At 49.3% G+C, this 26,334-nt stretch overlaps 9 protein-coding genes across 9 annotated transcripts; 4 read left to right on the top strand and 5 right to left on the bottom strand.

Moving 5' to 3' along the window:
* The first annotated feature begins 40 nt into the window (after positions 1-40).
* On the top strand, positions 41-1,828 carry L228DRAFT_246412 (hypothetical protein). The gene is made up of 3 exons (XM_018332405.1): positions 41-606; positions 715-1,008; positions 1,139-1,828. Exons 1-3 carry the CDS (start codon positions 166-168, stop codon positions 1,673-1,675), a joined length of 1,272 nt encoding a protein of 423 aa, XP_018189160.1. The 5' UTR covers positions 41-165; the 3' UTR covers positions 1,676-1,828.
* A 51-nt stretch (positions 1,829-1,879) lies between these two features.
* On the bottom strand, positions 1,880-3,598 carry L228DRAFT_238150 (hypothetical protein; the record flags this gene model as incomplete). The annotated part of the gene is made up of 1 exon (XM_018331008.1): positions 1,880-3,598. One exon carries the CDS (start codon positions 3,596-3,598, stop codon positions 1,880-1,882), a length of 1,719 nt encoding a protein of 572 aa, XP_018189159.1.
* A 1,447-nt stretch (positions 3,599-5,045) lies between these two features.
* On the top strand, positions 5,046-5,890 carry L228DRAFT_246409 (putative stress response RCI peptide). The gene is made up of 3 exons (XM_018332404.1): positions 5,046-5,113; positions 5,332-5,466; positions 5,529-5,890. Exons 1-3 carry the CDS (start codon positions 5,100-5,102, stop codon positions 5,548-5,550), a joined length of 171 nt encoding a protein of 56 aa, XP_018189158.1. The 5' UTR covers positions 5,046-5,099; the 3' UTR covers positions 5,551-5,890.
* A 98-nt stretch (positions 5,891-5,988) lies between these two features.
* L228DRAFT_246408 (hypothetical protein) lies at positions 5,989-7,747 on the bottom strand. The gene is made up of 2 exons (XM_018332403.1): positions 7,278-7,747; positions 5,989-7,178 (listed from the first exon to the last, which is right to left on the bottom strand). The coding sequence occupies exons 1-2, from the start codon at positions 7,564-7,566 to the stop codon at positions 6,373-6,375; spliced, it is 1,095 nt and encodes a 364-aa protein (XP_018189157.1). The 5' UTR covers positions 7,567-7,747; the 3' UTR covers positions 5,989-6,372.
* A 696-nt stretch (positions 7,748-8,443) lies between these two features.
* On the bottom strand, positions 8,444-9,756 carry L228DRAFT_209801 (guanine nucleotide binding protein, alpha subunit; the record flags this gene model as incomplete). Its single annotated transcript, XM_018329828.1, has 5 exons — positions 8,444-8,785; positions 8,849-9,107; positions 9,167-9,324; positions 9,391-9,578; positions 9,636-9,756. The coding sequence occupies 5 exons, from the start codon at positions 9,754-9,756 to the stop codon at positions 8,444-8,446; spliced, it is 1,068 nt and encodes a 355-aa protein (XP_018189156.1).
* A 2,682-nt stretch (positions 9,757-12,438) lies between these two features.
* On the top strand, positions 12,439-14,395 carry L228DRAFT_246406 (putative spermidine synthase). The gene is made up of 5 exons (XM_018332402.1): positions 12,439-12,657; positions 12,744-12,924; positions 12,997-13,144; positions 13,210-13,447; positions 13,726-14,395. The coding sequence occupies exons 1-5, from the start codon at positions 12,627-12,629 to the stop codon at positions 14,001-14,003; spliced, it is 876 nt and encodes a 291-aa protein (XP_018189155.1). The 5' UTR covers positions 12,439-12,626; the 3' UTR covers positions 14,004-14,395.
* Positions 14,396-14,897: 502 nt separating this feature from the next.
* Positions 14,898-17,411, bottom strand: L228DRAFT_252972 (transketolase TktA; the record flags this gene model as incomplete). The annotated part of the gene is made up of 6 exons (XM_018333720.1): positions 14,898-15,011; positions 15,070-16,433; positions 16,489-16,783; positions 16,843-16,927; positions 17,073-17,215; positions 17,358-17,411. 6 exons carry the CDS (start codon positions 17,409-17,411, stop codon positions 14,898-14,900), a joined length of 2,055 nt encoding a protein of 684 aa, XP_018189154.1.
* A 1,527-nt stretch (positions 17,412-18,938) lies between these two features.
* L228DRAFT_246404 (putative ATP dependent RNA helicase) lies at positions 18,939-21,368 on the bottom strand. Its single transcript, XM_018332401.1, has 5 exons — positions 20,658-21,368; positions 20,103-20,588; positions 19,802-20,039; positions 19,547-19,747; positions 18,939-19,490 (listed from the first exon to the last, which is right to left on the bottom strand). Exons 1-5 carry the CDS (start codon positions 21,020-21,022, stop codon positions 19,227-19,229), a joined length of 1,554 nt encoding a protein of 517 aa, XP_018189153.1. The 5' UTR covers positions 21,023-21,368; the 3' UTR covers positions 18,939-19,226.
* Positions 21,369-21,657: 289 nt separating this feature from the next.
* L228DRAFT_246401 (putative actin polymerization protein Bzz1) lies at positions 21,658-24,606 on the top strand. Its single transcript, XM_018332400.1, has 7 exons — positions 21,658-21,836; positions 21,909-21,935; positions 22,030-22,214; positions 22,280-22,622; positions 22,671-22,751; positions 22,808-23,945; positions 24,013-24,606. Exons 1-7 carry the CDS (start codon positions 21,792-21,794, stop codon positions 24,393-24,395), a joined length of 2,202 nt encoding a protein of 733 aa, XP_018189152.1. The 5' UTR covers positions 21,658-21,791; the 3' UTR covers positions 24,396-24,606.
* Positions 24,607-26,334: the final 1,728 nt, after the last annotated feature.

The raw sequence follows: 26,334 nt of genomic DNA, 5'->3' as shown, positions 1-26,334 counted from the left end.
CCCGACAGTTACCGACCACCGACATGCCGACTAAGATTCAGATAACTACAACCAAATCGTAAAGCTTCATTTTGATTTCTATCCTCTGTATTGTCTCGTTGAAATTTGCCCCCATCAATCCAATCCATTGCGCCTGCGTAATGGAAGAGATTGCTATATCTGAAAATGCCCCAGAATGCCGATAATATGAGTCAGGGCTCCAAGGAGCCACTACCATCCACCAACACATTTGCTAAACCCGCCTCTCCATCAACAACCACTTCTCCCTCCGACGCATCACTCCACTCTTCAATCCCTCCTACGTCTACAGATGCACACAGTATACAAGACCGGCGCGCTACTCGTCCGCAGGAATCTTCATTTTTCACTATTCCAGCGCCGCTGCGCCGCCTGTTCGACCGCTTCCCTCTTGTCACATATCCGGAGAATGAACTCCCATCGCGGTCGCCCCGTGCGGTGCTTAGGTCGCGAATAAAAAACGGAATCAAGGGTGAAAGGGATACTTTTGCTGCAGACGGGAAGCAAAATGTGTTGTATGTCTTCACGACGGAGGAGGAAGCGAGATTGAGAAAAGCCTCGTTCAACCCGGGGTGTCTGAAGTGGCAGGTCAGTGATTGGTTTTGTTTAGCTCGAGGACGAATTTCTTTGATCCGTCATTCTTCCTCTCATGAAATTCATATAAATGGAATCATATGACACTAAACTCCGGAACAGGCTTACCTCAAGTTCTGCAACGTCTCCTTCGCAACGCTGCCATCGAGCAACCATGCATCTCCCACGGGCGTCCTCCCATTTCTACTCCCATCTTTACCCGCCGCGGCGACAGAACGCGAATCGGCTTCATTGTCATCGACATACACCGTTCTAAATGAACACCTTCCCATCCCAACAAGCAAACTCCAAGATTGGGCAAGTTCTCAGCCTGGCGCATCGATTCCCGAGGAATCCAACAATATCCGCTACGATGCTTACATGTCTCTCCTTGACTTTCGGATCCGGCATGCATGGGTATGTTGCCTGCCCTTTTCATTTATACATACATATCTATATGGTTCTTTTCGGCCCTTATTACCGAAATTCGTCCAGCTTCTGCCTGCCTTTCCTGACACACCCTGTTGACTTTACCTCTCCTTGCTAGCTCTACAATCTTTACCTCGAGCCCCTAAACTTCTCTACCGTCGCATACCCTCTATATATCTCCCCCGTGTCCAGCAACCCGGCTGTGCGAGCGACAGTTGCGTCCCAACTCACGCGCGCCGCGGCACATGAGCTTCTCACACATCAAGCCTCGTCCGGCTCCTCGGGCTGTGTCGCCGACCTCAACTCCTCCTCGTGGAGTATTCTAGGCAATAACAGCGCGCTTGCGGCATCGTATGTTGATGTCGACGATCTATATAGCGAGGCTGAGAACGCATTTGATGCGTTAGAAAAGCTGCTTGGTGACGAGGACGAGTGGTTCTTTGGACAAGCGCAGCCTGGAATGTTTGATGCCAGTGTGTTTGCTTATACCGCATTGTTGTTGCGGTTCGATGACGATGTCGGAGTAAGCGATGCGGTTGAGCATGAACAGGGATCGGACAAGGTTGTGTGGCAGGAAAAACGCCTAGTCAAGGCGTTGAAACGGAGAAGAAACCTCGTAAGGCATTGTCGCAGGATCGAGGAACTGTATTTTTAGACAGATGTGGATGGGATCACGGGTAGTATGAGAAAGAAGAAAGAAGAAGATCTATCCCTGGGTAGGAACCTTGGACTGTATATAGAATAGAAAATCACCGACCCTACTTTTTAACATCTAGAATTTATATAGTCGATTCACTGGGAGATAATCATCTCGCTCCGTCGCCTCCTATCCGGCCTTCCAGGCCTATCACTGTGGCTTTTAAATCCGCCGGTACAGGTGGATCTGATAGCGCATATTCTCCAACTGAATCGGATATCTCAACCCCGCTGAGCCTCCAGCGCTACTGCTACTGCTACTGCCGCTGTTACTGTCAGTTGGGAGTCTGAACCATCGCGAATCATCCGAGACGAGCTTCTCCCAGTGTGTGCCTTTGTTCGGCTCATCGCCCGAGGCGCCGCGAAGCAGCGTAAGGTCAAGAAGGTATTTCATCGGATAGGCTTTTGTTTCCTTTCCTCCTTCTGCTCCCTCTCCTTCCTCTGATATAGTGCTGGCCCCAGCATTTTTGGACTTCGTCTTCTTGGCCAAGGACAAGGTGGAGTAACTTCCAGGACTGTCCACGACGAGGAATAACGTGCCTGGGCGCAGATTATGCGTCAGGGTCATGAGCAGTTCCGTGGCTTTGGGAATGGATGCCGAGTAGAGCTCGTTGAGCGTGAACATGAGTGTGACGAGGTGCGTATCCTGCGTGATGAAGTTGAAGCGCGCGGATTGGGCGCGTGAGTAGCTGTAGGTGTCTTTGGCGCGGATCTGGCTGGTTTCAGATGTTGTCGCTGCTGTCGTTGCTGTTGTTTGTGGTGGTGGTGGTGGTGGTGGTGCTGTGGTCGTTGTAGTGGGTATTTCTGAAGACTTGGATAAGGAAGCGGCGCTTCCGGACAATGGAGAGGAAGATGAAGAAGAAGGAGAAGAAGAAGGGGGCTGGGCTGTCCGAGCAGAGTGGTCAAGAACGTCTTGCTGTTTGAATGTTATCCGGAATTGCTCGTTTCCTTTGGATTGATTGGTTGATATCAGCGGGACGGCAGCGGCGCGAGCGGCCGCCGAGGCGTACTGCGAGAGCTTTGGCGGGCTAGTGATTGATTGCTCAAGACGATCTAGTATTGCTCCCCAATCGGCAATGTCCACGGCTTTGATGTGTATTTGGAGATTCTCCATGTTCGTCTGCTCTTCTGATTCTTCTCGGTGATCGTTGGCCCCGTGCAGATTGATTTCTTCTTGATCCCCGTCTTCGTTGTCTTCTTCTACTTGCTTTTCCAGAAACGCGGAGCTGGTGCTATTCTGGCTGTAATTTGTGCGCAGATACTTATGATATCCTGCGAGTCCGACGACCTCTGCGCCGGCACCTCCTCCAAGACATGATATCCTGAGACTTGGAGTCTTTCTTCTTTTCCTCTGGCTGTCAACAGTAGAACTCTCTGGCTCATTTTTCTTGGGCTGAGTCTCTGAAATGCTCAGTCCCGCAGTTTGGGATTCTAGACTCGACGACGCTTCAGAAGCAGGTTCATCATTACCATTGACTGTCAGTGCCAAGGGAACCAAAAACTCTGATAGGTCTGCAAAAATAGTGCAGTATGCCAATGCACGGCTTGGGCTCCATCGTGCAGCGTAAGCTTCGAGATTTTCAGCCGGTCCAAACGCTTTGGCAAAATCACGGTTGTAGAGATGCTGTTTGACCGCCTGGAGCCGGGCCGGCAGCTCCTCGGTGAATCGGTCCGTGAAGGTGTCTCGGAAGATATTCAGCAGTTGTTGCTGAAGCTCTGGAGGGACAGCAGCTGTTGATGCACCACTTCCGTCTGATGTTTCTGCTGATATTCCCCTGAATGGAATTGGTCTGTTGCTGTTCGACCTGGATCCTATTTTTGAAACTTGTTTTTTGTCTTTGGACCCCGTTTTGGTTCGTTTTGTGTTACCCCGGGAGGACATTTTGGGCTAATGGATATCAATGCTTTTGCTGAAGCATTAGGTTATTCCAGACTTCAGCTCTCAGGTGTCTGATTTTATTGCATCAAAGCCTTTCTTGACCTGGATTTGTCGACACAATATTTCAAAATTTCGGAAATGCCTATTTGGATTTTCCCAAATATTTTTTGTCGAATATTCAATTCTGATAAAAGTGTGTCATGTGACTTCAACAATGGCAACAGTTTTATTTTCGAATTCTCATCACGATTCTCCACATGGACACATCTGACCGGACTTTGCTCCTGAGGTTGGCTAGTTCAACATAGGTAAATCCGTTGCCTCAATGGCACGCAGGGCGAACAGGGCATGCGCAAGTTTGCAGCCGTAACCGAAAGAGGTAAGAAATGTGGCTCAGCAGGGCCCACGCAGGGCATCACCCGTGATCACGCGGGAAGTTTAATCCATTGGCTTTGGCGTTTTTTAACACCAAGAATAAATCGACCTTGGGTAGGCAAAACAGGATCCTGATCGACCACGAATTCGCCGACGTCGAGCTGGACATATGCATAGCCATGTTTTGGCTGCTCCATCACGTCCATTTCTGAACGGAACGAACTGCTGGTCCATTGGGGCCTTAGATGAGGCGTCCAATACTCTTGCAGCAGTATCAATTAATTATGATGCCATTGATTCACTTGTCAGTCGATCAAAAGCTTGGTAAATTAAGCTCCACTACTCCGGAGTACGTGTTGGTACACTTGTAAGATTGTTTAGAGGAGACTGTATCCCTCGAGTGTGGCGTATATGACGTAACAAGTGTGGCTGGTAAGTGAGAAGCGCAGAAGCCGGTTCTAGGGTCAGTGGGGGAAATGATCAGATGAGCGTCATCTTGCAGGGGACTGTCTTTGGCTTTCAAATCGGCTCTTTCGGAAATTAAATGAGAGCTACATATTGCAATGAAGCAGCCGACTTGGGCGGGAAGAACAAAAGGGAGAAAAAAAATCCAAAATATGCTGAGGGACAGTCGTAGAGTGTACGCTGTAGAAGTGAATGGAAACGTAAATTATCTCAGAGCCAATTGGGCTGGAATTGGCTCTGAAATCAGAAAAAGGCGTTCGGTTTCTGATCCCAAAGGGCGAAGTGGTGCGGGTGACGTGAGACCCCCGAATCAGGGAGAACGGCTTGTTAGGATAGAATGGGTACCTGATTGAGCACCTGGAAATACCTCTATCTACGCACGGACTAGCCTAGCACTATCGGTACCCAAAAGCTCCAAATAAAGTATCTCATCATCGGCATCATCATCACCCAGTCAGCCAGGCCAGCTCGTACCCAGTTTACCCGCGCGCCTTGTAGGCTATTCATCCCCCATAAATAAACCTCGTCACCCAACTCTTCCCTCTTCCCTCCCCCCCAGCCTCCCGTCATCATCCAGACTTTCTTCAACCTCCCATCTTCAAAAGGCACAACAATCTTCGGACCCCCTCAGAGTAGATCTCTTTCTTTCTCTCCCATCGTAAAAATGGTTACCGCAAGGTGAGTCGCATTCCTGAATCGTCTTTATTCCATTTCCTCTCTTCATCTCGGTCTGCTGCATCAGTGGCTGCACTGAGCTGTTTCCTTGCAGCTGTCCATGCTTGACAATCATCAATCGGCTCCATAGCAGTAATGCTATTGCCGCGATGATCGTCATTTGTGTTGAGAGCCTGGAATTTTCCTTCCAGATGGTCTTTCTGGCGCTAACATTTCTACAGCGAGCTCTGCGATATCATCGTCGCCATCTTCATCCCCCCTCTTGGTGTCTTCCTCAAGCGTGGTTGCGGTGCTGATCTGCTGATCAACATTTGCTTGTCCATCCTGGGTTATGTGCCGGGTATAATTCACGCATTGTAAGTTGCTGGCTTTCCAGCTTGATAATGACTTTTGGATCTATGGCTAACGTGCGTTACAGGTACATTATCATGGCAACGTGATCCCACCTCAAAAGTCACAGCCACCACTCGATGAATTGACTCGTCTTATTTTTCTGTTGATATAAGACCAGCAACATCTCGACGCCATGCTTTTCCTCGATACCACCTCGATTTCCATCTTGTTAATTATGTGTCTCTGATAACTCTATTTTTGTTCCTGGGCGCTATGATTCCTTGTTTCGCATGGTCCGCAAAAGACGATGACATTGAGGGGCGGGACTCCAGATCCAAGGCCCGCGAGCTTTGATACTCAAGCGTCTCTTGATTCGGAACAGCTGGGGAGGAGTTTTACGCTTTTATAGTAGTTATCTTTAATCAATTCACATTACTACCTCTAAAATTTGAGTACACCATTGTGTTGCAACTTTGAGCTCTGTACCTTGTGATTACATTCCCGTACTCTTTTACAGTCATGGAAACTAGATCAGCTTAAAGTGATTCTGTGAGATGAAGTATGGATGAAATTTGTATATACGGTTATCAATGGTAAATAGCTATGATATGATGATGATGATGATGAGGTGCGGTGATGATGCCAATGGAGAGTCCCAATAAAGAGATAATCAAATAGAACAACGAGAACATATGCCGATGCACATTAAACGTATTGAGAAGGATAGCGGGTAAGCTCAAAGGGAACTCAACGTGACAACCAACACCGGCCACCAAATCGAAAAAAAAAATGGATAACGATCTAAAGCGTGATAGATGAAAAAGGAAGGGTAGCAACTAAGTCCGAGGAGAGGAAAGAGAAAGAAAAGAAAATAACATCAGAAGACTAGACAAATACTCCAGACATTTCCGTTTGAAATTGAGCCCAGTCTAGTTACGGTCAAGTCTTCGTCGCAGGTTACGTGTCCGGCGCATGAGTTTCTTGTACTTGTGCTTCTTCATCTTCAATTTTCGCTGGCGCTTCACACTGATAGCCTCCATATCCAGAGCCTCAGTAGGCTCCATGATGATCTGCTCAGGCATGGATGCCTCGTCAATCACCACGCTGGTGCTGCCGTTGTCCCGGCGGGAATCTTCCCAGCGCTCCTGGCGAAGCCACATACGGTCAAGGAAGCGGCGAGCGGGGGGAGTGTTCTCGTCGGCGACGAACGGTGTCGTGCGGGCCGTATAGGTCTTGGCGCCATCGGGCATAGTGGACTCGAGGATAGTCAGGACCGTCGAGTACGACTTCTGCTTCGTCGGCGCCGAAGTTGCAGCCTCGGCTTCTTCAGCGACTGCAGCAGCCTCCTCGGCATTCGCGGCGGGCTTCATAGGGCGCGGAGCAGGCGGAGGAGAAAAGGGCTTGAATTTGCCCGTAAGAAGGTGGCCAGGGAACTGGAGCGACGAGGGAGCAGGCGCTCCATCAAGATGCTTCACATCTAGACTTTGTGCTTGCGCTAAAGCGGCCCGCAGTTCGGCTTCCTCGCTGGTATAACCTGTCTGCTGCTGAGAGCCCGCTGCGGCTTCAAGGCTGTCGACGGCGGAGGATAAAGTGGAAATGACCTCCGAATGTTGCCGGTTGTTCTTCGTGCGAGGCTCAAAGATGGTATTGAAGGAGGCGGATGTGGAGCCAGCTGGGACTGAAGAGGTGATGGAAATAGGACGGTGAAGGGAAAAGAATGCTGATACGGCGACGTCTATTATATGATTAGAATTTGATAGGAAAGTTTTGAAAAGGTATACCCCAGAAAAGGCTTGTCTTCTATTGAAAAACAAAAAGAAGAAGTGAAACGTACCAGAAGGGTGAAGATGAGGTGTCGAAGGAACGCTGGGAAGATTCACGAAAGCCTCATGTTTCCCTTTGTGTGTCGCCTCTGCGGCAGCGTCTTTGGCTTTGCGCCGATTGAGGCGGTTGGCGTTTCGTTTTGAGCCATCCACCCGAGACTCAGAAGAGCCGTTGCTAGGCGTCTGTTGCTGAGCATCGATTCCTTCTGATCCATCTGGCGGACTTGATGGCTTCGAAGAAGAATAGCGCCGCTGGTGTCTGCGAACGGAGATTGATCGGGTTGAGGCAGCGGCTGCCATTGAGGCGGGAGAAGCTCGCGCTGTGACCGCAGACGACACCGATAACGTGCTCGGTGTCGCCCGGGCCACCCGGCCAAGGGCTGAAGAGAACATCTTGAACAGTCCTCTTCAAAAATGCCTTAAAAGAAGTACCCAATAGAGGGTAAGGTGGGGAAATTCGATGTTGGCAGTGATGGTGGCTCACTTGCTGCGAAGACGGTGAGAATTGACGACACTTCGGATCAGCAGACAGAGGTATGATGACTAAGCGTGCCCGGTATCCGAGTTCGCCGCAGTTGGCTTGGCTTGGAATCCCATCTCGGGAGACACAAAGAAGACTCACAGACGAGATTATTTCTGATCTTTTTGCAGATTAAACGATTCCTTGATATGGTTTGCAATCTTTTGGTAGAATTATTATCTTAAAATACATATCCAGGCGTGATAATGCGCTATGATAGTCCATCCCCCTCCTTTCTTCATACTTCGAGTCAATTAGATCAATTATGCTCATTACCAGAGGGAGCGTCGCAGTTTGCCTTGAAAATCGGCAGTACTGACTGAGAGAACTTTCCTCGGTTGATATAGATTGCGGATCTTTGGCAACAACGAATTCTTCGGAAATGGAAAAGTGGTATCCAAAATCCAAACTTATATACTTGGATGAAAGAGTATCCAAGTTCAAAACTCCGAACCACATGTCGATGGGTGATCCCGTACAATAGTGATATGCTCATGCAATACAGCCGCCAGAAAAGCCGAGATTAGAAATTTCGGCCACAGAAACAAAGGCTATCATTGCCGGGCAATGCGTGTATCAGGAAAACAAACTTTTGAAACGCCTCATCAACTCCTTCGTGACATTGACAACCCCGCTAACGTGGAAAACTTGATGCCTTCAAAGAAGAAGGTTGGAGATATTGCGCTGCAAAATCATATCTTGAACAGAGGTCATCGTGATCTTTAGGAGATTGGTGTCAGTTGCATTCGTGAAGTGAACGTAAATCTCGCGAGTCGGCGATCGATTCAAGTGGATGAACTTGTTAGCGAAGAACTTCTTTGCCGCTTCATAATCCTCGTCATCCGCCTGGAAGTCTGGAAAGTAACGACGAATTGAACTAGTAGCCAGCTTCGCTTTGAAGAGGTCAACTTTGTTGAGGAAAAGAATCATGGCAGATTGCTTGAACCAAGGCGAATTCACAATGGAGTCGAAGAGCATAAGCGCCTCGTACATTTGATTCTAGAAAAAGAAAGAAATAAGTAATTGACGAAGACGTGGTGATTTGCAAGCCGAGGGACTTACGCTGCGTCTGTCTTCGATAAGACACTGGTCGTAGCCGGACACGGCAGCGAGGAAGAGGAGGCAATTAACGCCTTCGAAGCAATGGATCCACTTTTTGCGTTCGGAGCGTTGTCCACCAACGTCGTACATGTGATAGGTCACGCTGCCAAGGTCAAAGGTGGTCTCTGTGATACCAGTGGTTCGAAGACGGGAGCGAAGGATGTCTTGATCGTTCGGGAGGTAATCATCGGCAAATAGACGCTGAATGTTGCTGAAGAAACTAATAATGTGCTTTAGTTAAAAGCTCCTGACATCAGAATCGAATAAAGGAGGATATACTAATTAATGTTATCATGAAGGGCATACTCGTGACCCTTCTGGATGCCGCTTTTGAAGTTGGGGTCGTCCCACAGAGTGAGGCAAACATCTAAATATTCTCGGGGATACTTCTGCTCGGCGTGGACCTCTGGGTCTGCCAAAATCATGCCGGCACATCTCTATACGACGATTCAGAAGTAAATAAGCCTGCGTTCTTTGGCCAAGCCGATAAAATTTCAACTTACTATACTCTCTTCATTCTCCAATTTTAAACCATACTCGTCCATATTTTCCAAGACAACCTTGAATGCGGAGACCAGATTTGTGAAGATGACGGGTCTCCAGAAATCCTTACGCTCGGATTTTGAGAAGCCGTCAGCATTTATGAGCTTCATTTGCTTGAGGACGGTAGATTTGCCGCTCTCGCCGGCACCTTTCAGCCCGTTAGCTTCAAAAAGGAAAATATGCCGATGGTTAGGGGGACGCCTACCCAAAAGCAGGAGCTTGATTCGAGTCTGATTCCTTTTCTGATCCTGTCGGATCATACGATCTATTTCTTGAGAGCGAGCCTTTTTCTCGTCCATTTTCTCTTTGCGAGATGTCAAACACATGCTGAAGAGCGGCATGTGGGCGAAAGAGGTTAATTGAAGGCGCTAAACTGTATTTGTCTATCGACAGTGCAGAAAAACAGCAAAGTAGACTATGAGAAATAAGCACCGGAGGGCAGTCGAGACTGATATGGTTTGGATGATGTTATGAAAACAACAAGCATCGAAGTGCGGTTCTCAGAAGGTTCAGCGTGCGGTCCGTGCGATTGTTGGATCCATGCAACGAAAGGCCCTCGCGGCCAGAGTATGTTTCAAAAGCTGAAAGCAGAGGTTCTAGGAAATTATAACAGTAACGAAATAAACGCAGGCACTCGAAATTTAGAACGAGGTCGCTTGACCGAGCTTTGGGAAGTTCAACGAGTCAAACTCGCAAAAAGTGCAAACACTTGGGATTGACAGAATCCCAAATAAGGGGGTCCAGTAGTGGCTAAAGTCGAGTCTTGGAGGGATTTAACAGGGCCGATAAGGCTCGAAGCTTCGTCCTGCGCAGCTCAAGCAGTCGGGTATACTTTGTACAATCGCATGGGTATTTGGAGCTTTTATCACCATCAGTACACGCTTGGGAACCTTCCCCAGTCTTCGTCAGGTTTTGCAAGCGGGAATGAACCACGGTATATGAAACTACTGATAGAGAACGGGACCACAAAGCGCCATGTTGAGCGATCACTCGCGTGGGAGTACTAGTCGGCGACAATCCGCTCTCTCCAGCTCGGATCAGGCTAAACACCACGGGACAATTGACCATCCCTCGTGGACCCACTCTAATTTTCACCATCCTTTGGTGCGGTTTTCCAGCTTAGCAAGAGCCAGTAGTCGCCATGCGTCTCAAACATGGTATTATAGGTTGAAAGTGTTGCGGTCATTGATCCTGTTCTCTCACCAATCGTGGGCTTCATGCCTTTCACGTTCCAAGGCCGGGCAAAAACAATGCTAGGCAACTCAACTCCTGCGCGGCAATTTGTGTTGACCCATTACTTGCGAGATCGGTGCGTCTACCGTGGCGCAAAGTCTCGTCATGCCACTCACTTCATGCCGGTCACCCATCCTTGAGCAACTTCAGGCAATGTTATTACCGTCGTCTGGAAACGGGGGCTTGGCCCGGAAAGCAAAGGATCGCCGGAGTGCCCAACTATAAGGAGAGGCCAGGGTTTGCACGGAAAAACGTGGCCCCCTGGTTTCGGGCCCGAGGCGGCTCTAGCGCACTGCCGAACTGTACCGGCTGTTTGGAGATTGATTTAAGCCAAATAAGTCGCTCCTTCGATTAAACCATTTATCTGCGTAAAGAACCTATAATACCTATACTACAGTTAAGTTATACTAAGGTTTGTGCCCCCCTCATGAGCGAGAGCTAACTGGGCGCGATACCAGCTCTTATGTCCTCCAAAGGCCGCGCATCCCTGTTTGACTATTGATAATGCAAGCATGAGTATTTCTTGCAGAGGATTTAGACGCGACAAAAGAAATCATGAAATTGCTTAGGCAATGTCAGCACTAAATCATCGTCCCAATGCGACCCAGGTAGGAGGCGTTTTGCATTTGGTCGTAGGAGGGAGCCAATGAGACAAAATAACCTCTGTAATGTGTCAATTGATCAACCGAGGGAGTGAGCCCAAGCTAAATTGTTTGCGACTATCTTGGCCGTGTGGGCGGCCTCGGGGATTAAATCGACAGACAGACTGGTCTCATTATTATGTTTGATAAAGCGTATCCGCTGCGGATCTTCAAGAAGAACATGCCTTGCCCTTCTTGCCCTTGTTGGCTGGAGGAGTTTTCCTTCATGCTGTACCTTCTCTTACTTGTGGGTCGTCGATTCAAGCCATCGCATGCAGCCCTACTGCAAGATTCTGCCTGCAGAATACATTACTAACCTTGCTCAACGTGATCAAACTTTGTCAAGCTTGAGGTTCGGGTTCCACAATCTATTGTACTTTGGTAGTGCAGTACAGTCATATCTCTCTCCAAGCCGTAGTAGCGGCTTCTCAATTACTGTATATTCTCTGATAGACCTATAGTCTGGTAAAGCAGGGTAGTCCATTCTGGTTGAGTTATCGGCATCATAAGTGAGGCTGAAGGTGCTTAGCTGGCTTGCTCTCAGTCCTTGAAGATGAGGCCGCGTAGTTTTACTGGAAGTGACTAGATTGGAGAGTATTCTGATGCAGCGTATTTTGGTAACTTTAGAACAAGCCTACCTACATTCGTGCCGGGAAAATGTAATGTTTTGGATATACAATTAATGTTGACCTTTAATTCACTTCATTTATTGAAATTTTTATAATATCAAAAATTTTTACTCCCTTCGAAAAAAAAGAAAAGCGTCGAGATAAAAAAAAAAAAAAAACGACTTTCAGCAGGAGAAGCAAGAAGGCGATTATATGATGGAGCTGTAAATTGATCTATGTTGGTCTCCAGCTCCAGCAAAGGTTACCAGTGTTGAGCAAGAACCATCCATCTCAGGACTATTAAGATAAGCTGCGAATGGTTCACAGATGACAAGCAAGAGATAGCAAAAAAATGGTGAAAATTATACCTGATAGCATAAATTGAATAAATCCCAAAATTTATACCTGGATGGATATAACGAGAGGGGACTGTTCAGCCCAGCTAGGAAGGCGCAACCGTGGGAGATGCGATAGCCGAGAGAGGAAGGGACCCCCGCCGGAGCAAAACTCTCCCACCACCGAGAACGGAAAATTCTCAAAGAGCTCCACCTGAAATCTTTGGATCCGCCAATATTCCTTTGGTCGTCAACCTTTTCTCCTTCCACACTGTTCTTGACCAGGAGTATATTTCAAGTGTGCCGTACTTCAAGGCCACGATCAATTACCAGCCTTCCATTTCTCTGTCACCAATCTCCCTCATTCAAATCTAGAAAGATGAGCCAGATCACTCACCCCACTATCCAGGGTATGAATTTATTCACCCCACCTAACCCTTCCTTTCTCAATCATTTTGAGCAATACCGGCTAATACCTATTCTTTGAATTCTGCAGATGGCTGGTTCCGCGAGATCTCCGACATGTGGCCTGGCCAGGCCATGACCCTCAAGGTCAACCAGGTCCTTCACCACGAGAAGAGCAAGTACCAGGACGTGCTTGTCTTCGAGTCCAGCGACTACGGCACCGTTCTCGTCCTGGACAATGTCATCCAGTGCACTGAGCGCGATGAGTTCTCGTATGTCTGATCTGCTCCCAGATTTCACAACAAATGATAAGAGCCCGCTGGTTGACAATCGTTGTGTGCTAGCTACCAGGAGATGATCACCCACCTGGCCATGAACTCTCACCCCAACCCCAAGAAGGTTCTTGTCATTGGCGGTGGTGACGGTGGTGTCCTTCGTGAGGTTGTCAAGCACGAGACCGTCGAGGAGGCCATTCTCTGCGACATTGACGAGGTGAGCAACAACACGTTACGGCTTCTAGCCTCCAACATGCTCTAACAGCTATTTCTCCCCTTCAGGCTGTCATCCGTCTCTCTAAGAAGTACCTCCCTGGCATGGCCGTTGGCTTCCAGCACCCTAACGTCAAGACCCACATCGGCGACGGATTCAAGTTCCTTGAGGACCGCAAGAACGAGTTCGACGTCATCATCACCGACTCCAGCGACCCCGAGGGTCCCGCTGAGTCCCTCTTCCAGAAGCCTTACTTTGAGCTTCTCAACGGTGCCCTGAGAGAGGGCGGCGTCATCACCACGCAAGGTTGTATGCTCTTCTATTTCTTTGCGATGCCCTTTGTTATTGTTTGTGGTGTTCGCTGCAATTCTTGCCGCGGTCACGGCGAACTGTTAAGCTTGCTCTTGAGTTTTTTATTTTTATTTTTTTGGCCCACAGCATCTCTCCCCCTTCCAATCAACCTCTATCAACAATCCGTTTCGTCAATTTCAATCTTTGACCATCTTCTAAAATATTGTATCCTTTTGATTTGAACCACCCATTGTATGCGGCTACAGCTGACAGTTCTTTTTTTTACTCCGTAGCCGAAAACCAATTCCTCCACCTCAGCCTCATTGCCAACCTCAAGAAGGCCTGCAAGGAAGTCTTCCCCACCGTCGAGTACGCCTATACCACTATCCCCACTTACCCCTCTGGCCAGATTGGTTTCATGGTCTGCTGCAAGGACGCCAAGCGTGACCTCACCAAGCCCCTCCGCAGCTGGTCCACCGAGGAGGAGGAGAAGCTCTGCCGCTACTACAACAAGGAGATTCACTCTGCTGCCTTTGTCTTGCCCAGCTTCGCCCGCAAGGCTCTCCGGTAAAGCAGTCAAGGAATCCTGGTGCGATCTTCGTCTTTTTACGTTCAATGTTTTGTCTGCGCCATGCCGCAGTCTCAAAACTTCTTTAATCACCATGCAACGCTACAAAAGCATGCATGTTCTTGCTTTGATGGTCTTAAAATACATTTGGACCATCTATTTTCCATATATATCGCAGTCTTCACCTCTCTAGGACGATGACGCTCACTTTGTCTCATGTCGTTACGATAGATGCCATTGGAGATCAATAAATCAATGAATACTTGTTCTCTTTCATATTTGCCATACCTGAAAGCTATTTGCACGACTAGAGTCGAATTGCTTGTACTGTTTTCCAATTGCTGCATCCCACAGAAGCATACCACACCAATGATTATATTGTTACTTGCTGCATTATTTGAGATAAAACCTCATGTCAACATTGAATTGCACTGAGAATGACAGGGAATCACATGGACATCTTCATCAACAATTCACGGCGTGGAAGCAAAGGTCAACAGTAAGATGCTTTAGGAACCATCTCGTTTATATGTATAGTTACTTTCCTATTCTACCCGAAATAGGATGCGCAGAAGGCAAGAGCCTTCCGAACAACATAATTATAAAAAGAAAAGGCTCACTAAACGCGCCAATGACTACCATAGCAATATACTCTTTCGCTATCTTTAGAAAGCCACTGTACGCAACATAATAAGATTCCCGTTTCCACATGACTTCGTTGATGATAAAAGATCTGAAAATATGGATCTCGTGAGAAGGAAAAATTCTTTCATGGTCAGTTTAGACCACATCGTCATCGTTGCCTTCCTCGCCGACAAGTCTACTCTGTAATCTGTCGACGAGCCCCGCACGTGACCTTGAAGGGAGTCTAAAACACGATAGACGTCGTTATCGCATTTAGATGAGCTGCTGGAAGGCACGGTTGATGGGGGAACGGGGCTTGGTGCCCTTGTAGAAGTCGATGGTGGCAAGAGCGCGCTTGGCGATGCCCTCGGGAGTGAACTCGAATTTCTGAAAAGTAGCGAATTAGCTTGGATATAAGATGAAAAAGATTAGGTGGTGATCATACCTTGTACACGTCCTTGTAAGCACCAGAAGCACCGAAGCGGTTGAGGCCGAACTGCTCGTGGGAGTACCGCTCCCAGCCGAGGGTGGACATGACCTCGACGGAGAGCGAGGGGATACCATCGGGCAGAACGGAAAGGCGGTACTCCTTGCTCTGGGCATCGAAAACCTCGAAGCAGGGCAGGGAGACAACACGAGCAGTGACGCCGTGCTTCTCCTTGAGCTCCTTGACAGTGTCAATGACCAAGCTGACCTCGGAACCGGTGGCAAGAAGGGTGATGTCAGCGTTGGGGTTCTCCACCGCGACGTAACCACCCTTGATGGCGTTCTCGATGGTGGAGTTCTCCAACTGAGGAAGGTTCTGACGGGTAAGGGCCAGAATGGAGGGAGTGTGCTTGGAGGTCAGGGCAATGTAGTAAGCAGCGCTGGTCTCGTTGCCGTCGGCAGGACGCCAGACCATACAGTTGGGGAGGGCACGGAAGTGGGCAAGAGTCTCAATGGGCTGGTGAGTAGGACCGTCCTCACCCAGACCGATTGAGTCGTGGGTAGCAACGTAGATGACGCGGTCGTGGGAGATAGCCGACAGACGGACGGCACCAGCGGCGTAAGAGACGAAGTTAAGGAAAGTACCACCGAAGGGGATCAAAGTGCCGTAGGCGCAGATACCGTTCATGATGGCGGCCATGGAGTGCTCACGCACACCATAGCGGATGTAGCGACCAGCCCAGTCGCCAATGCCCAAGACGGGGGGCTGGAAGTCGACGGCGTTACTCCAGCGGGTGTTGTTGGAGCCGGTCAAGTCGGCAGAACCACCAATGAGCTCAGGAACAACATCGTGGATGGCCTCGAGGACGGCCTCCGACAGCTTACGGGAGGCAATGGCAGCGTCAGTGGGCTTGTAGGTGGGAAGCTTCTTCTCCCATCCCTCGGGAAGCAGACCACTGAGACGACGGGAAAGGTCGGCGTGCTCGGCCTTGTACTCCTTGCCGTACTTCTCGAAAAGCTGGTTCCACTCAGCTTCGAGAGCGGCACCCTCAGCGGCGTGTTTGTGGTAAGAGTCATAGACCTCCTGAGGAACGACGAAGAACTGCTCGGGGTCGAAGCCGAACTTGGCCTTGACGGCCTTGCAGTCGTCCTCCTTCAGAGGGTTACCGTGGACACCACCAGTACCCTGGAGCTTGGAGCCGAAACCAATGGTGGTGGTGAGCTTGATGACTGAGGGCTTGTCCTTGACTTCTCTGGCCTTGGCGATAGCAGCCTCGATACCTTCGAGGTCGTGGTCACCGTCCTTGACCCACTGGGTGTGCCAGCCGTAAGCCTCGAAGCGCTTCAAGACATCCTCAGTGAAAGCCACCTTGGTGTCACCGTCTGAGGATAAACTGTTAGCCATCTGGTGCACACTTCATTGCTTGATTCTACTTACCAATGGAAATGTGGTTGTCGTCATAGATGGCGATGAGGTTACCGAGCTGCAGATGACCAGCAGTGCTAGCAGCTTCGCAGGCAACACCCTCCATGGCGCATCCGTCACCAAAGAAGGTGTAGGTGTAGTTGTCAACGAGGTTGTAACCGGGCTTGTTGAAGGTGGCAGCAGTGTTGGCCTGCGCAATGGCAAGACCAACGGCGTTGGCGAAACCTTGACCGAGAGGGCCAGTGGTAACCTCAACACCGGGGGTATCGTTAGCCTCAGGGTGACCAGGAGTCCGGCTGTCGATTTTCTGTCAAGAATACAGTCAGCATCGATCCAACATGCCCGAAAATCTGTCGTAAAACTTACCCGGAACTCCTCGAGATCCTTAATGGTGACATCATAGCCAAAGAGGTGGAGAAGAGCATATTGGAGCATGCATCCGTGGCCGTTGCTGTCGGAGCAAGTTAGTGACATGCACATTTCAATGAAATGGGAGACCCGTAAGAGCAAACGCCTCCAAATCTGCACATGGCAGATAGGGAGGCTGAACGGTACTCGAAGATTGGGTTTTGACACAATCAAAGTGGAGAACTTACGAGAGAACAAATCTGTCACGGTTCAACCACTTAGGGTTCTTGGGGTTGAACTTCATGAATTTGTTGAAGAGAACGTGAGAAACGGGGGCCATGCCCATAGGGGCACCGGGGTGACCCGAGTTTGCCTTGAAAGTAGCATCAACCTGTAGATTGTCAGAAGACGGCTTCTAATTGCTGATGACGATGTTGCCAAAGGCAATCAGAGTTTCGTGGAACTCAATCATCATTCAATTGTGGGATGAAAAATGGGTTTGTTGGGAAAGGCTTCAGAAGCAGGGAACTTACGGCAAGAACACGGATCGTGTTAATGGCCAATTGATCAAGGTGTCCGTAAGTCATGATGATAGATGTCTAAGGAACCTGATGAATGAAGATGGGGAAAGAAAGGAATCTCGAAGGACGGGGAGGTGAGGGTAGAAAAAGGGAAGAGAGAGGCGTGACGTGGGGGGAGGGTGTGGGAAGAAAAGGACGGTGGGAGCGATAGGTCATCAAAATGGTGGGGCTATGATGTACGAAGGTACTCAAGCTGTAATCTGCTATCGGACCTACTTGGCCGAATGATTGGATCGCTTAACAAGTCTAGTGAATAATAATCGCCCGAAGGAGGGAGGGGCACACTCATGACATCGTTTCCCCTTGCGACGAGACGACCCAAAGGAGTCCACTATTGTATGAACCAAACACACGGCAGATGCGTTTTACGTGCGTGGGGTGTCCAAGGCGTGCGATGGAGACGAACAGGCACCACGACCTAATCCAGACGTAGCTGTATCCACCAACTGCGAAATTGTTTCGTTCCCCTTGTCCCTGGCTGTCTGTGGTGACGGCTATCGAGCCACCAATTGCCGCCGCCGCCTCATTGATCTCAAGTGGATCCGCCTATAGGAGAAAGGTGCCCCATTTCTCCCTTCTCCTCTCCTCGTCTTCCCGCTGTGAGAGAGTACCATTGAGACGGGCTCCACGTAAGCAGACGGTTCTCGACACAATCGGTGTGCCACTCATAATTCAACAGAATCTGGCACGTCGAGAATTTGGTTCAAAGAGCGCTATCACTGCATTACCTACGAGTTGTAAAGAAACCTTGTGTCCAATTCCACAACGTGGGAACAGTGGCGACTTGCTAGCTAGTAAAACAGCCAAGAGCTCTCCAAAAATTTAATGAAAATGAGCCGCAAAATTACATCACTGGCAAGGATAATAAGGTGCTGTCACGTGATGATGTGATCTTCCGTCACACTTTCCTCATGGCGAGTGGGATCTGTCCCAGCTCGGTCGACGGGACCGAGTCTGCCATCTCGATAAAGCTAGTCCTCTTGAGCTTATTTTGAATTTGCATCTGGCAGAAGACGGAAAGGACAGGCAAACGTTGGGGTGCTGCAGACGAGGCTTCCGGGGTCCGTGTCGATCTTCACGGAAGGCGGGCCTGGTTAAGTGTTCCAAGAGGAAGTAATATGGATGATCTATCCAAACAGACACTTGGGACTGTCGCATCAACAGATACAAAGCGATTCGCCCCGAGAAAATGGCATTGATTAATTCAAATGCCTCATGTAAGAAATTCGAGAAAAGTATCACAAGTCCGTGGCTGGGCTTCGGAGAGGCCGCGCTAGCTCCCGGAAGACGGGGCCCATTGTATGAGTTTACCATGATGTAACCTACCTAAAATTAAAATGCCATGGCTACCGTTGATATTGTAGGTCGTGGAAACATGGCTCTTGTCCAGTAACGTCGACAAGCAATTCCTCCTCGCTACAGGCAGGGTACACTCAACGCCACATCACTGATTTCCCCGCCCTTATTATCTGAAAAGGCCCTTTAGCCACCATTGTCATTGACTAGTTTCACGTAGGAAAAAGTTCTGGAGTTGGGGATATGAATTCAATCGCTTTTCCACATAAATTTAGCTCTGAGCCTTATCAATACTCTATGGAAAATATCTGAAATGAGAAAATTTCAAACCTATGCAGGAAAATAGGAAGAAGAACAAAGCCTTTTGGGTAACAAAGATGATGAATGGAGAAGGTAATCGACATGGCTCGGTAAAGGTCCATTTTCGTCAAATATTTTAGTGTAGGTATCGCGGCGTCGTAAGGATAGCAGGGAAACGGAGATGGAAAAGGAACGGTAATGAGCATCAGCGCTATTGGGGGACGTTTAGGCATCCATTTTCATGTTCGCGCCTGCTCGTGAGCTTTTGATCACACGTTTCACAGTCTCCTCGACCAGATCCCAGTCGCTGGTATCCACCTTCGTGAGCGAAATGTTGAAGTATCGCGCAATCTCATCCAGACGTCTCCAGCTGGTCTTGTCGGAGACAAAAGAGATGGCTACACCGACACGGCCGAACCGTCCAGTACGACCGATACGGTGGAGATAGGTTTGCGGGTCACCTTGACCGTTGGGAAGCTCCGGGACGTCCTAGATAGACCCATGTTAGCAATCCGACTAGCAAGTCATGCCATGGAGCGACCTACATAATTAACAACCATAGAGACGGACTGAACATCGATACCACGGGCAAGGACGTTCGTAGTTATAAGAACCTTCGCCTGGCCAGTGCGGAACAATTCGAAAATTTCATCACGTTTGGTTCCCTCGAAAGCACCAGTCAAACAAGCAACTTTGTGTCCCTCGGCCGTCATGCGACGCTCGATTTCCAGTGCAGTATCACGGCGCTGAAAATGCATTAGTAAAGAAAGTGACTATAGATCAAGGATGCCTGTTCTCACCTTGACAAAGATGATTGAAGAACCAATGGTCATCAGACCGTAAAGTTTGACAAGCACATCGTACTTGTCTTGATCGTTATTGCAGTCGAGGTACAGTTGCTTGATACCCTCGACGGTGAGCTCTTCATGACGGAGAGTAATCTGGTTAGCATTCGGAGCAAATTTGGTGGCGTACTGGACGACGACATCAGGGAATGTAGCGGAGAAGAGGACGACTTGAGCAGATTTGGGCAACATGCTGCAGTGATAAATTGTCAGCGCACTTCGCATTCGGAGAGGTCGCGAGAAATCCTTCACTCACTGCTTCACTCGGATACACTGGTCGCCAAGACCTTGCTGATCAAGCATGTTGTCGGCTTCATCAAGCACAAGGACTTTGAGATTTCTTGGGTCCAAAAGTTTCCGTCGAACCATATCCATAACCGTGCCAGGAGTTCCAACAATGATCTGGGCATCTACCTTCTTGCCTCGCTGCGCAGCTTCCATTGGAATGGCAGCGGCAGTGGTCAAACCCGGAACAAAGCTTCCCATTGTCTGCACAACTCCAAGGATCTGACGGGCAAGCTCGCGGCTCGGTGCCAGGCAGAGTGCTTGCGGTGCCTGTAGCGATAGATCCGTTCGAGAGAGCATGTTCAAGACGAAGGCGGCAGTCTTGCCAGTACCAGACTGGGACTGGCCGATCAGGTTTTGGGCAGGGTTTCCCAGCAGCAAAGGAAGGGCACGCTCTTGAATCTTGGAAGGCTTAGTGAAGCGCATACTGTAAATGCCCTTGAGGATCTCGGGGGACCTAGGGTTTGGAAACATCGCTGTTAGAAATGAAGACCGGATATGATGCAAGTGAAGGAAAATGACGTACAACCCAAGCTGCTCGAAGCTTTTGATAGAATAGAGAGGATTGTTGGGGTCGGCTTGCATGTCGCTCAACTTTATCTCAACATCGTACTCTGGCTCTTGAAGATCCGAGCCTCCCCGGCCCTCAGTGGCACCATCGACTTGGGACTGTTCCACATTGTTCTCGTCGGCCTTCTTCTCCTCCTCCTTTGCGGGGGCCGTAGCTGTAGGCTCGGCAGTCTCATCTGCCCAGGAACCTATGCTCGAACTTTGTCCAGGCACGAAAGCTTCTGCTGACGGGTTAGTGCCGTTGGAGGTTGTTTCAGGCTTGCTGATGCGCGATTCGAGAGAAGCGGAGGTGGGCGCTTCGGCGGGGGTTTCGGAGGACATAATGAATATGCGGCTGGTAAATATAGGTGGATAAAATAAGAATGAAAGCGATAATCAAGTGACGTTGGCAGAAGAAGGAATGAGGTTGGCCCAGAATGTGTTGATCGTCCGAGCTTTTGGAGTTGATGAAAGAAACTTGGGAAATAATGAGAGCGACCCTTTCTCTAACTCGAAAAAGGGAGATTTTTATCTCTCTAGCCCTTCTAAGATTGAATAGGAGAAGGTTGGGTAATTGAACAGGTGGTTGAGAAACCCTTGAAGATAATCAAAGGAATCCACAGCGGGCGATTTTTCGCGATGGCGGAGAGGCTCTGTATAGTTTAGGCCCTACGATGGTGGGGGACTTTTTGATGGTCTGGGGGGGTATGTTCGGGCTGCCATACAAATTTCCGGAATACGTCAAAGGTTCCTGTTCAAGCCAAGTTTCCCTTGTAAAGGGAAGACCTGGAACTTACCCTTAAGTTCTCCCGGGGTACATCAACGACACCTTCTCTACCAGGTTAAGCACGTTGGGTACAGCTGGTCTCTAAAGAGTACCTCAAATCTCCCCTAAGCAACGAACACGCGACAAGTACCGGAGTAGTCTTCCCCCACTGCCCCGTACAATAATAACGTCCAATTCGTCGCATCACATCAGCTGTATGACTTATGTAGATATCATCTCATCGCATTCTTGTTTAATATTCGCGCCCTGTGATTTCTCCCGAGGCCCTCTGCTGAATGCATCCCTTCTGGAAGTACATATCGTCTGTCATACATATATCTATTAATGGCGGAGCTTGCGGGGGCGGCCCAGTTCGGGGCCGAGCTGAAGGTAACTTGATCCCTCCATACGCCGGCTCTTGGTCACGGAATACAATACTGATCTGAATGACTTGTTCGCTAGGATGGCTTCAAACCTGTTAATGCCTGGGTATGTTATAACGAAACGTCGCTGTCAATGCTATAACTCCAGGTTATCTACGACAGCGCTTTCCCGCAAGTGCTAATCAAGACTGCTTGATTAGGTGTCGAACGGCATCGCATGGCTTGAGGAGATTCAGCAATTCTATCGCGAACGAAGTGCAATCGAGAAGGAATACAGTGCGAAACTCAATGCTTTGGCAAAGCGATATTATGAGAAAAAGTCGAAGAAAATCAGCAGCTTGAGCGTCGGAGATACCCCGACCATGACCCCAGGCTCTCTGGAGAGGTACGGGGCTTCTTTATTTTGAAGAATTGCTGAGATTGATTTCTGATAAAACTGTGTGAATGTAGCGCTTCCCTGACCACCTGGACGACACAGCTTTCCACGGTGGAAGCCCGAGCGGCTGAGCACGACCGCTTTGCTTCCGACCTCGTTTCTCAAGTGGCGGAGCCCATCAAGCTCCTTGCCTACCGACATGACGAAATACGGAAGCGTCATGCCGAACATGCTGCAAAGCTGGAAAAAGAGAGGGATGTGTCATATGCCGATCTACGAAAGTCCAAGGGTGCGTATGATGCTGCCTGCCAGGAAGTCGAGAACAGGCGAAAGAAGACCGAGTCTTCATTTGATCATAGCAAGACGAAGGCGCAGAATTCTTACCAACAACAACTCTTGAACATGAACAATGTCAAGGTATGACAAAAAACATAGATCCATCAAACCGGCCACTGACCACATCAGAACACGTATCTCATCGCCATCAATGTCACCAACAAACAAAAAGAGATGTACTATCACGAGTACATTCCAAATCTCCTTGACGTAAGCCATCCATCTTCAGCTTTTCCGGAGCCGAGAAAGCTAATCATTGTGGATAGAGTTTACAAGACCTCTCCGAAACTCGCGTGACAACGATGAATGGACTCTGGGCGCTTGCTGCCGAGCTCGAAGCCGCGACACTTACAAGGAGTCGACAACATATGGACCATCTTTGCGAGGAGATACCACGCAATGATCCCGCCTTGGACTCGCTGATGTTCGCTAGGCACAATATTGCCAGCTGGCAAGAGCCTGGAAACATGGGATTTGAGCCGAGTCCAGTCTGGCACGATGACGATGCCATGGTAGTGGATGACCACGCCAAAACATTTTTACGGAACCTTCTGAGCAAGAGCAAAGGGCAGCTGTCAGAACTAAGACGGGAGGGCGATAGAATTGGCCGAGAAGTCGAAGCTCTGAAGCGTATCCGGCAAAATATCAGGGAGGGCAAGGACAAGCGGGATGAGATTGAGATGGTGCGAAACCTGTTCGCTATGCAAGAACAATTGAACCAGATTGATCACAAGCGCATAACCGCGGAAGTGGAAGTGGCAACTATTACCGCCGTGGTGGGTGACCTCACACTGGGCGCGAGCAGCCACAATTTCAAGTCTCAGACATTCAAGATACCAACCAATTGCGACCTTTGCGGGGAGCGCATCTGGGGTCTTTCAGCAAAGGGTTTTGATTGTCGGGACTGCGGTTACACCTGTCATAGCAAGTGTGAGATGAAGGTTCCCGCCGACTGTCCCGGAGAGCAGAGCAAGGAAGAACGGAAAAAGTTAAAGAATGAGCGGCAAGAAGCTGCTCGGGCGTCACACGTGGAGATACCAGCGAGCGCCGACGGTGGCGAGGGGCCCAAGCTTAGTCGTACGAACACCATGAACTCGCTCAGCTCAGGATATGCATCAAGCCCGCATCGATCTATGTCCGGGGCATGGACACCCACTGAGGAATCAGTGCCAGAGCGAAGTGGCACTATCAAGCCGACCATCACGCAATCCAATACGGTACGCAAGCACCGAGTCCTTGCACCACCTCCTACACAATATGTCGGTAGCACGGGCGACGAAGCTGGCACCGATGCTCTTCAGCCCGGCGAGCAGCGCGGAAAGATGCTCTATACTTATCAGGCCAACGGTGAAGGTGAAATCACTGTAGAGGAGGATGAAGCTATTACGGCGGTGGAACCTGACGGTAAGCGATATCAGTTAAATAATGAGACACCAAATTCATGTTGGCGCACGCTGACGTTTGCTTGCAGATGGCTCGGGTTGGATGCGAGTGCGACATAGCGCCCAGGTAGGGCTGGTGCCTGCCTCTTATGTTGAGCTGCAATCTGCAACAACACTTTCTGTCGATCGACCGGCTTCCAACTTTTCGGATTCGTCTACTTCTCTTGCTGGCAGCTTCGTGGCCCCGGGTAAGAAAAAGGGACCGGCCGTAGCACCCAAGCGAGGCGCCAAGAAGCTCAAATATGTAGAGGCAATATACGACTACGAAGCGCGCAGCGACGCGGAGTGGAATATGTCTGAGGGTGATCGCTTCGTCTGCATCACACGCGATGCAGGTGATGGATGGGCAGAGGTGGAGCGAGGAGGACAAGTCAGGAGCGTGCCGGCGAACTATATCCAAGACGTACCTTGATTATTTTTTTTTGTGGGCTGGTTTTGGCTTGTTGCGCTTTTATCCATGGTATCTGATCTGCATAGTGTCATGGCAGTGAGCGATTGGAGTTTGGCGGCGTTTTTGCCCGAGTCGTTGTCAGGACCAAACCTTTTGCGCGCGCAAGGAGCGAAGCGTGTCGCTGTACAGAAATATACTCTATTGGCTTTCAGACGACAGCATCCCCTCAATAAGATGACATGCTGAACAGATCTTCGGAACAGGTCTTCTTTGAATCTGTTTCAAATCTTGCTTGTTCTTTTCCCCTTCTCAGCAAATACCCGTAAATGCTGCTCTAGGGTACCGCATCACGGATCATCTCCGTCATTCTGGAATGGAGTGTTGATGGTTTCACATTTGGCCCCACATACCTGGGGTTCCCATTCGGCTGAGAACGTGTTACTTCGGCATGTCTCACACTCTCAAAACGGTTGCGGCGTGCGTGGCTGGGGCATGGGGTGTTTTTGGCTGCGAAGGAATGCATGGCAGCCACCTCGAGAAGATTGTTCTAGACGAAAACCCGAAAACCCCGTGCATATACCCCCAATCTACAAAGGTACCTTATGTATCGCAATCATCTTGATGTTGAAAGACGTTCCCGTAATGAATATCTTATTTAGCAGAAACTCGGGCCAAGGACAGATTGACGACGTGCAATCTTCAACTCTTGGCACTCGTCTCGGAATCGGTCCATTTCTCAGAGTTTCCTTCGCACAAAGATGAGAAGAAAGAACATCAGAGGGTCAGGGTTGTCGAAGGAGCTAAATTTGGAAAGCGCCACTTTGCGGCTCGTACCAGAGAATACGGAATACGTACCGTACCTGGCGGCACACAGCCACCACCAAAACGCCCAACTTTGTCCTGTTCCTGAGTTGTCGTGGGAACGCTTTGCCCAGAAAAGGCAAGGCACCATCCAACCGACCTGTACCCTGTCAATTTCGCATTCGACTTGAACTTTTCAAATTAACTCAATACCCAGTAGCAGGTGCTTCTTTTCTGAAGTTAATTGCAAAAAAAATCTGTCCAGGACGCATGCACCAACATCTGACGTACTTGGTATTCATACGTCCTCAAATATGTGGTAGATCTTGGCGGGTAGCCTGGGCCAGTGTAGGTGGGGTGTAGTCAAAATACGTTATGTCAGTCCATGCTTGAGAGCGATCGACACAAATAGATCCTTATGGCAGGTCAAAGAGAACTCGGAGGAGTACTCCGTCCCCTCGTGAAGTACCTATATGTTGAATCATCCTCCTGACACATGCTTCATCTCGTTAATGCGGGCAACACCATACGATGAGAAGTACGGGGTTGGGTGGCCACGATTTGGAGAGAAGCAATTCTCCCAGCTTAGGGTGGGTCGACAGGGCGGGAAAAGATGCATCAAGAGTGTTTGAGATCCAGGAGTATAATTCTGATCTGCCAACGGGAAAAGCGCATTCAGAGCGACTACTGTTAGTGCCCTTGGCGGGTGAGGAAGAGCGAGAGTGATTTGAGGATCAATTTCCCCCCTAATCCATACAGTAGCGTCAGGGTGCGTTCGCTCTTTCCCCATCGTCCCATCGTTCTTTCCTAATTCGTCGCCTACCCGGCCAATCCTCCCACCCCAAGACGCACGAACGCGCGGTTCCTGGCCGCTAACAGTCCTAACCCGTATCTCCTCCCACATCTTATGCTCTCTAGCTTGACCCTTTTTCTTGCCCAAAATCTCCCTCTCCTCCTCTTTCTCCTTCTTCTTCTGTTCTTTCCTCATCTTCTCTTTTCTCCTCTTCTTCATTCCTCCCACAATTCTCCTCTCGCTCGAGCAACCATCACTCGTTTGTGGTTGATTTTCTTTTTGTTCTTTATTTTGACCGAAACACATTTTCTTGATTGCACACCTCGTCGGTGCTTTCCAACAGCAGTCTCTCACTCTTTCGAGACT

This window comes from Xylona heveae (genome assembly GCF_001619985.1).
Source record: "Xylona heveae TC161 unplaced genomic scaffold L228scaffold_4, whole genome shotgun sequence".
NCBI lineage: Eukaryota > Fungi > Ascomycota > Xylonomycetes > Xylonales > Xylonaceae > Xylona > Xylona heveae.
Note: the sequence above shows the minus strand (reverse complement) of the source record. Positions and strands in the feature narration are given on the sequence as shown.

Bases quoted from the DNA above. Each gene is read 5' to 3' on its own strand.
- L228DRAFT_246404 (XM_018332401.1), bottom strand. From the start codon at position 21,022: ATGTCCTCCGAAACCCCCGCCGAAGCGCCCACCTCCGCTTCTCTCGAA. The intron at 19,748-19,801 runs GTGAGAACAGGC...ATGCATTTTCAG, and splicing joins CTTCAATCATCTTTGTCAAG to CGCCGTGATACTGCACTGGA. The intron at 19,491-19,546 runs GTAGGTCGCTCC...GGGTCTATCTAG, and splicing joins TCTCTATGGTTGTTAATTAT to GACGTCCCGGAGCTTCCCAA.
- L228DRAFT_246401 (XM_018332400.1), top strand. From the start codon at position 21,792: ATGGCGGAGCTTGCGGGGGCGGCCCAGTTCGGGGCCGAGCTGAAG. The intron at 22,752-22,807 runs GTAAGCCATCCA...CATTGTGGATAG, and splicing joins ACATTCCAAATCTCCTTGAC to AGTTTACAAGACCTCTCCGA. The intron at 23,946-24,012 runs GTAAGCGATATC...GTTTGCTTGCAG, and splicing joins TACGGCGGTGGAACCTGACG to ATGGCTCGGGTTGGATGCGA.
- L228DRAFT_246406 (XM_018332402.1), top strand. From the start codon at position 12,627: ATGAGCCAGATCACTCACCCCACTATCCAGG. The intron at 12,925-12,996 runs GTATGTCTGATC...GTTGTGTGCTAG, and splicing joins ACTGAGCGCGATGAGTTCTC to CTACCAGGAGATGATCACCC. The intron at 13,448-13,725 runs GTTGTATGCTCT...TTTACTCCGTAG, and splicing joins CGGCGTCATCACCACGCAAG to CCGAAAACCAATTCCTCCAC.
- L228DRAFT_246412 (XM_018332405.1), top strand. From the start codon at position 166: ATGCCCCAGAATGCCGATAATATGAGTCAGGGCTCCAAGGAGCCACTA. The intron at 607-714 runs GTCAGTGATTGG...ACTCCGGAACAG, and splicing joins CGGGGTGTCTGAAGTGGCAG to GCTTACCTCAAGTTCTGCAA. The intron at 1,009-1,138 runs GTATGTTGCCTG...TCTCCTTGCTAG, and splicing joins TTCGGATCCGGCATGCATGG to CTCTACAATCTTTACCTCGA.
- L228DRAFT_246408 (XM_018332403.1), bottom strand. From the start codon at position 7,566: ATGGCAGCCGCTGCCTCAACCCGATCAATCTCCGTTCGCAGACACCAG. The intron at 7,179-7,277 runs GTACGTTTCACT...ATCATATAATAG, and splicing joins ACCTCATCTTCACCCTTCTG to ACGTCGCCGTATCAGCATTC.
- L228DRAFT_246409 (XM_018332404.1), top strand. The intron at 5,467-5,528 runs GTAAGTTGCTGG...CGTGCGTTACAG, and splicing joins CCGGGTATAATTCACGCATT to GTACATTATCATGGCAACGT.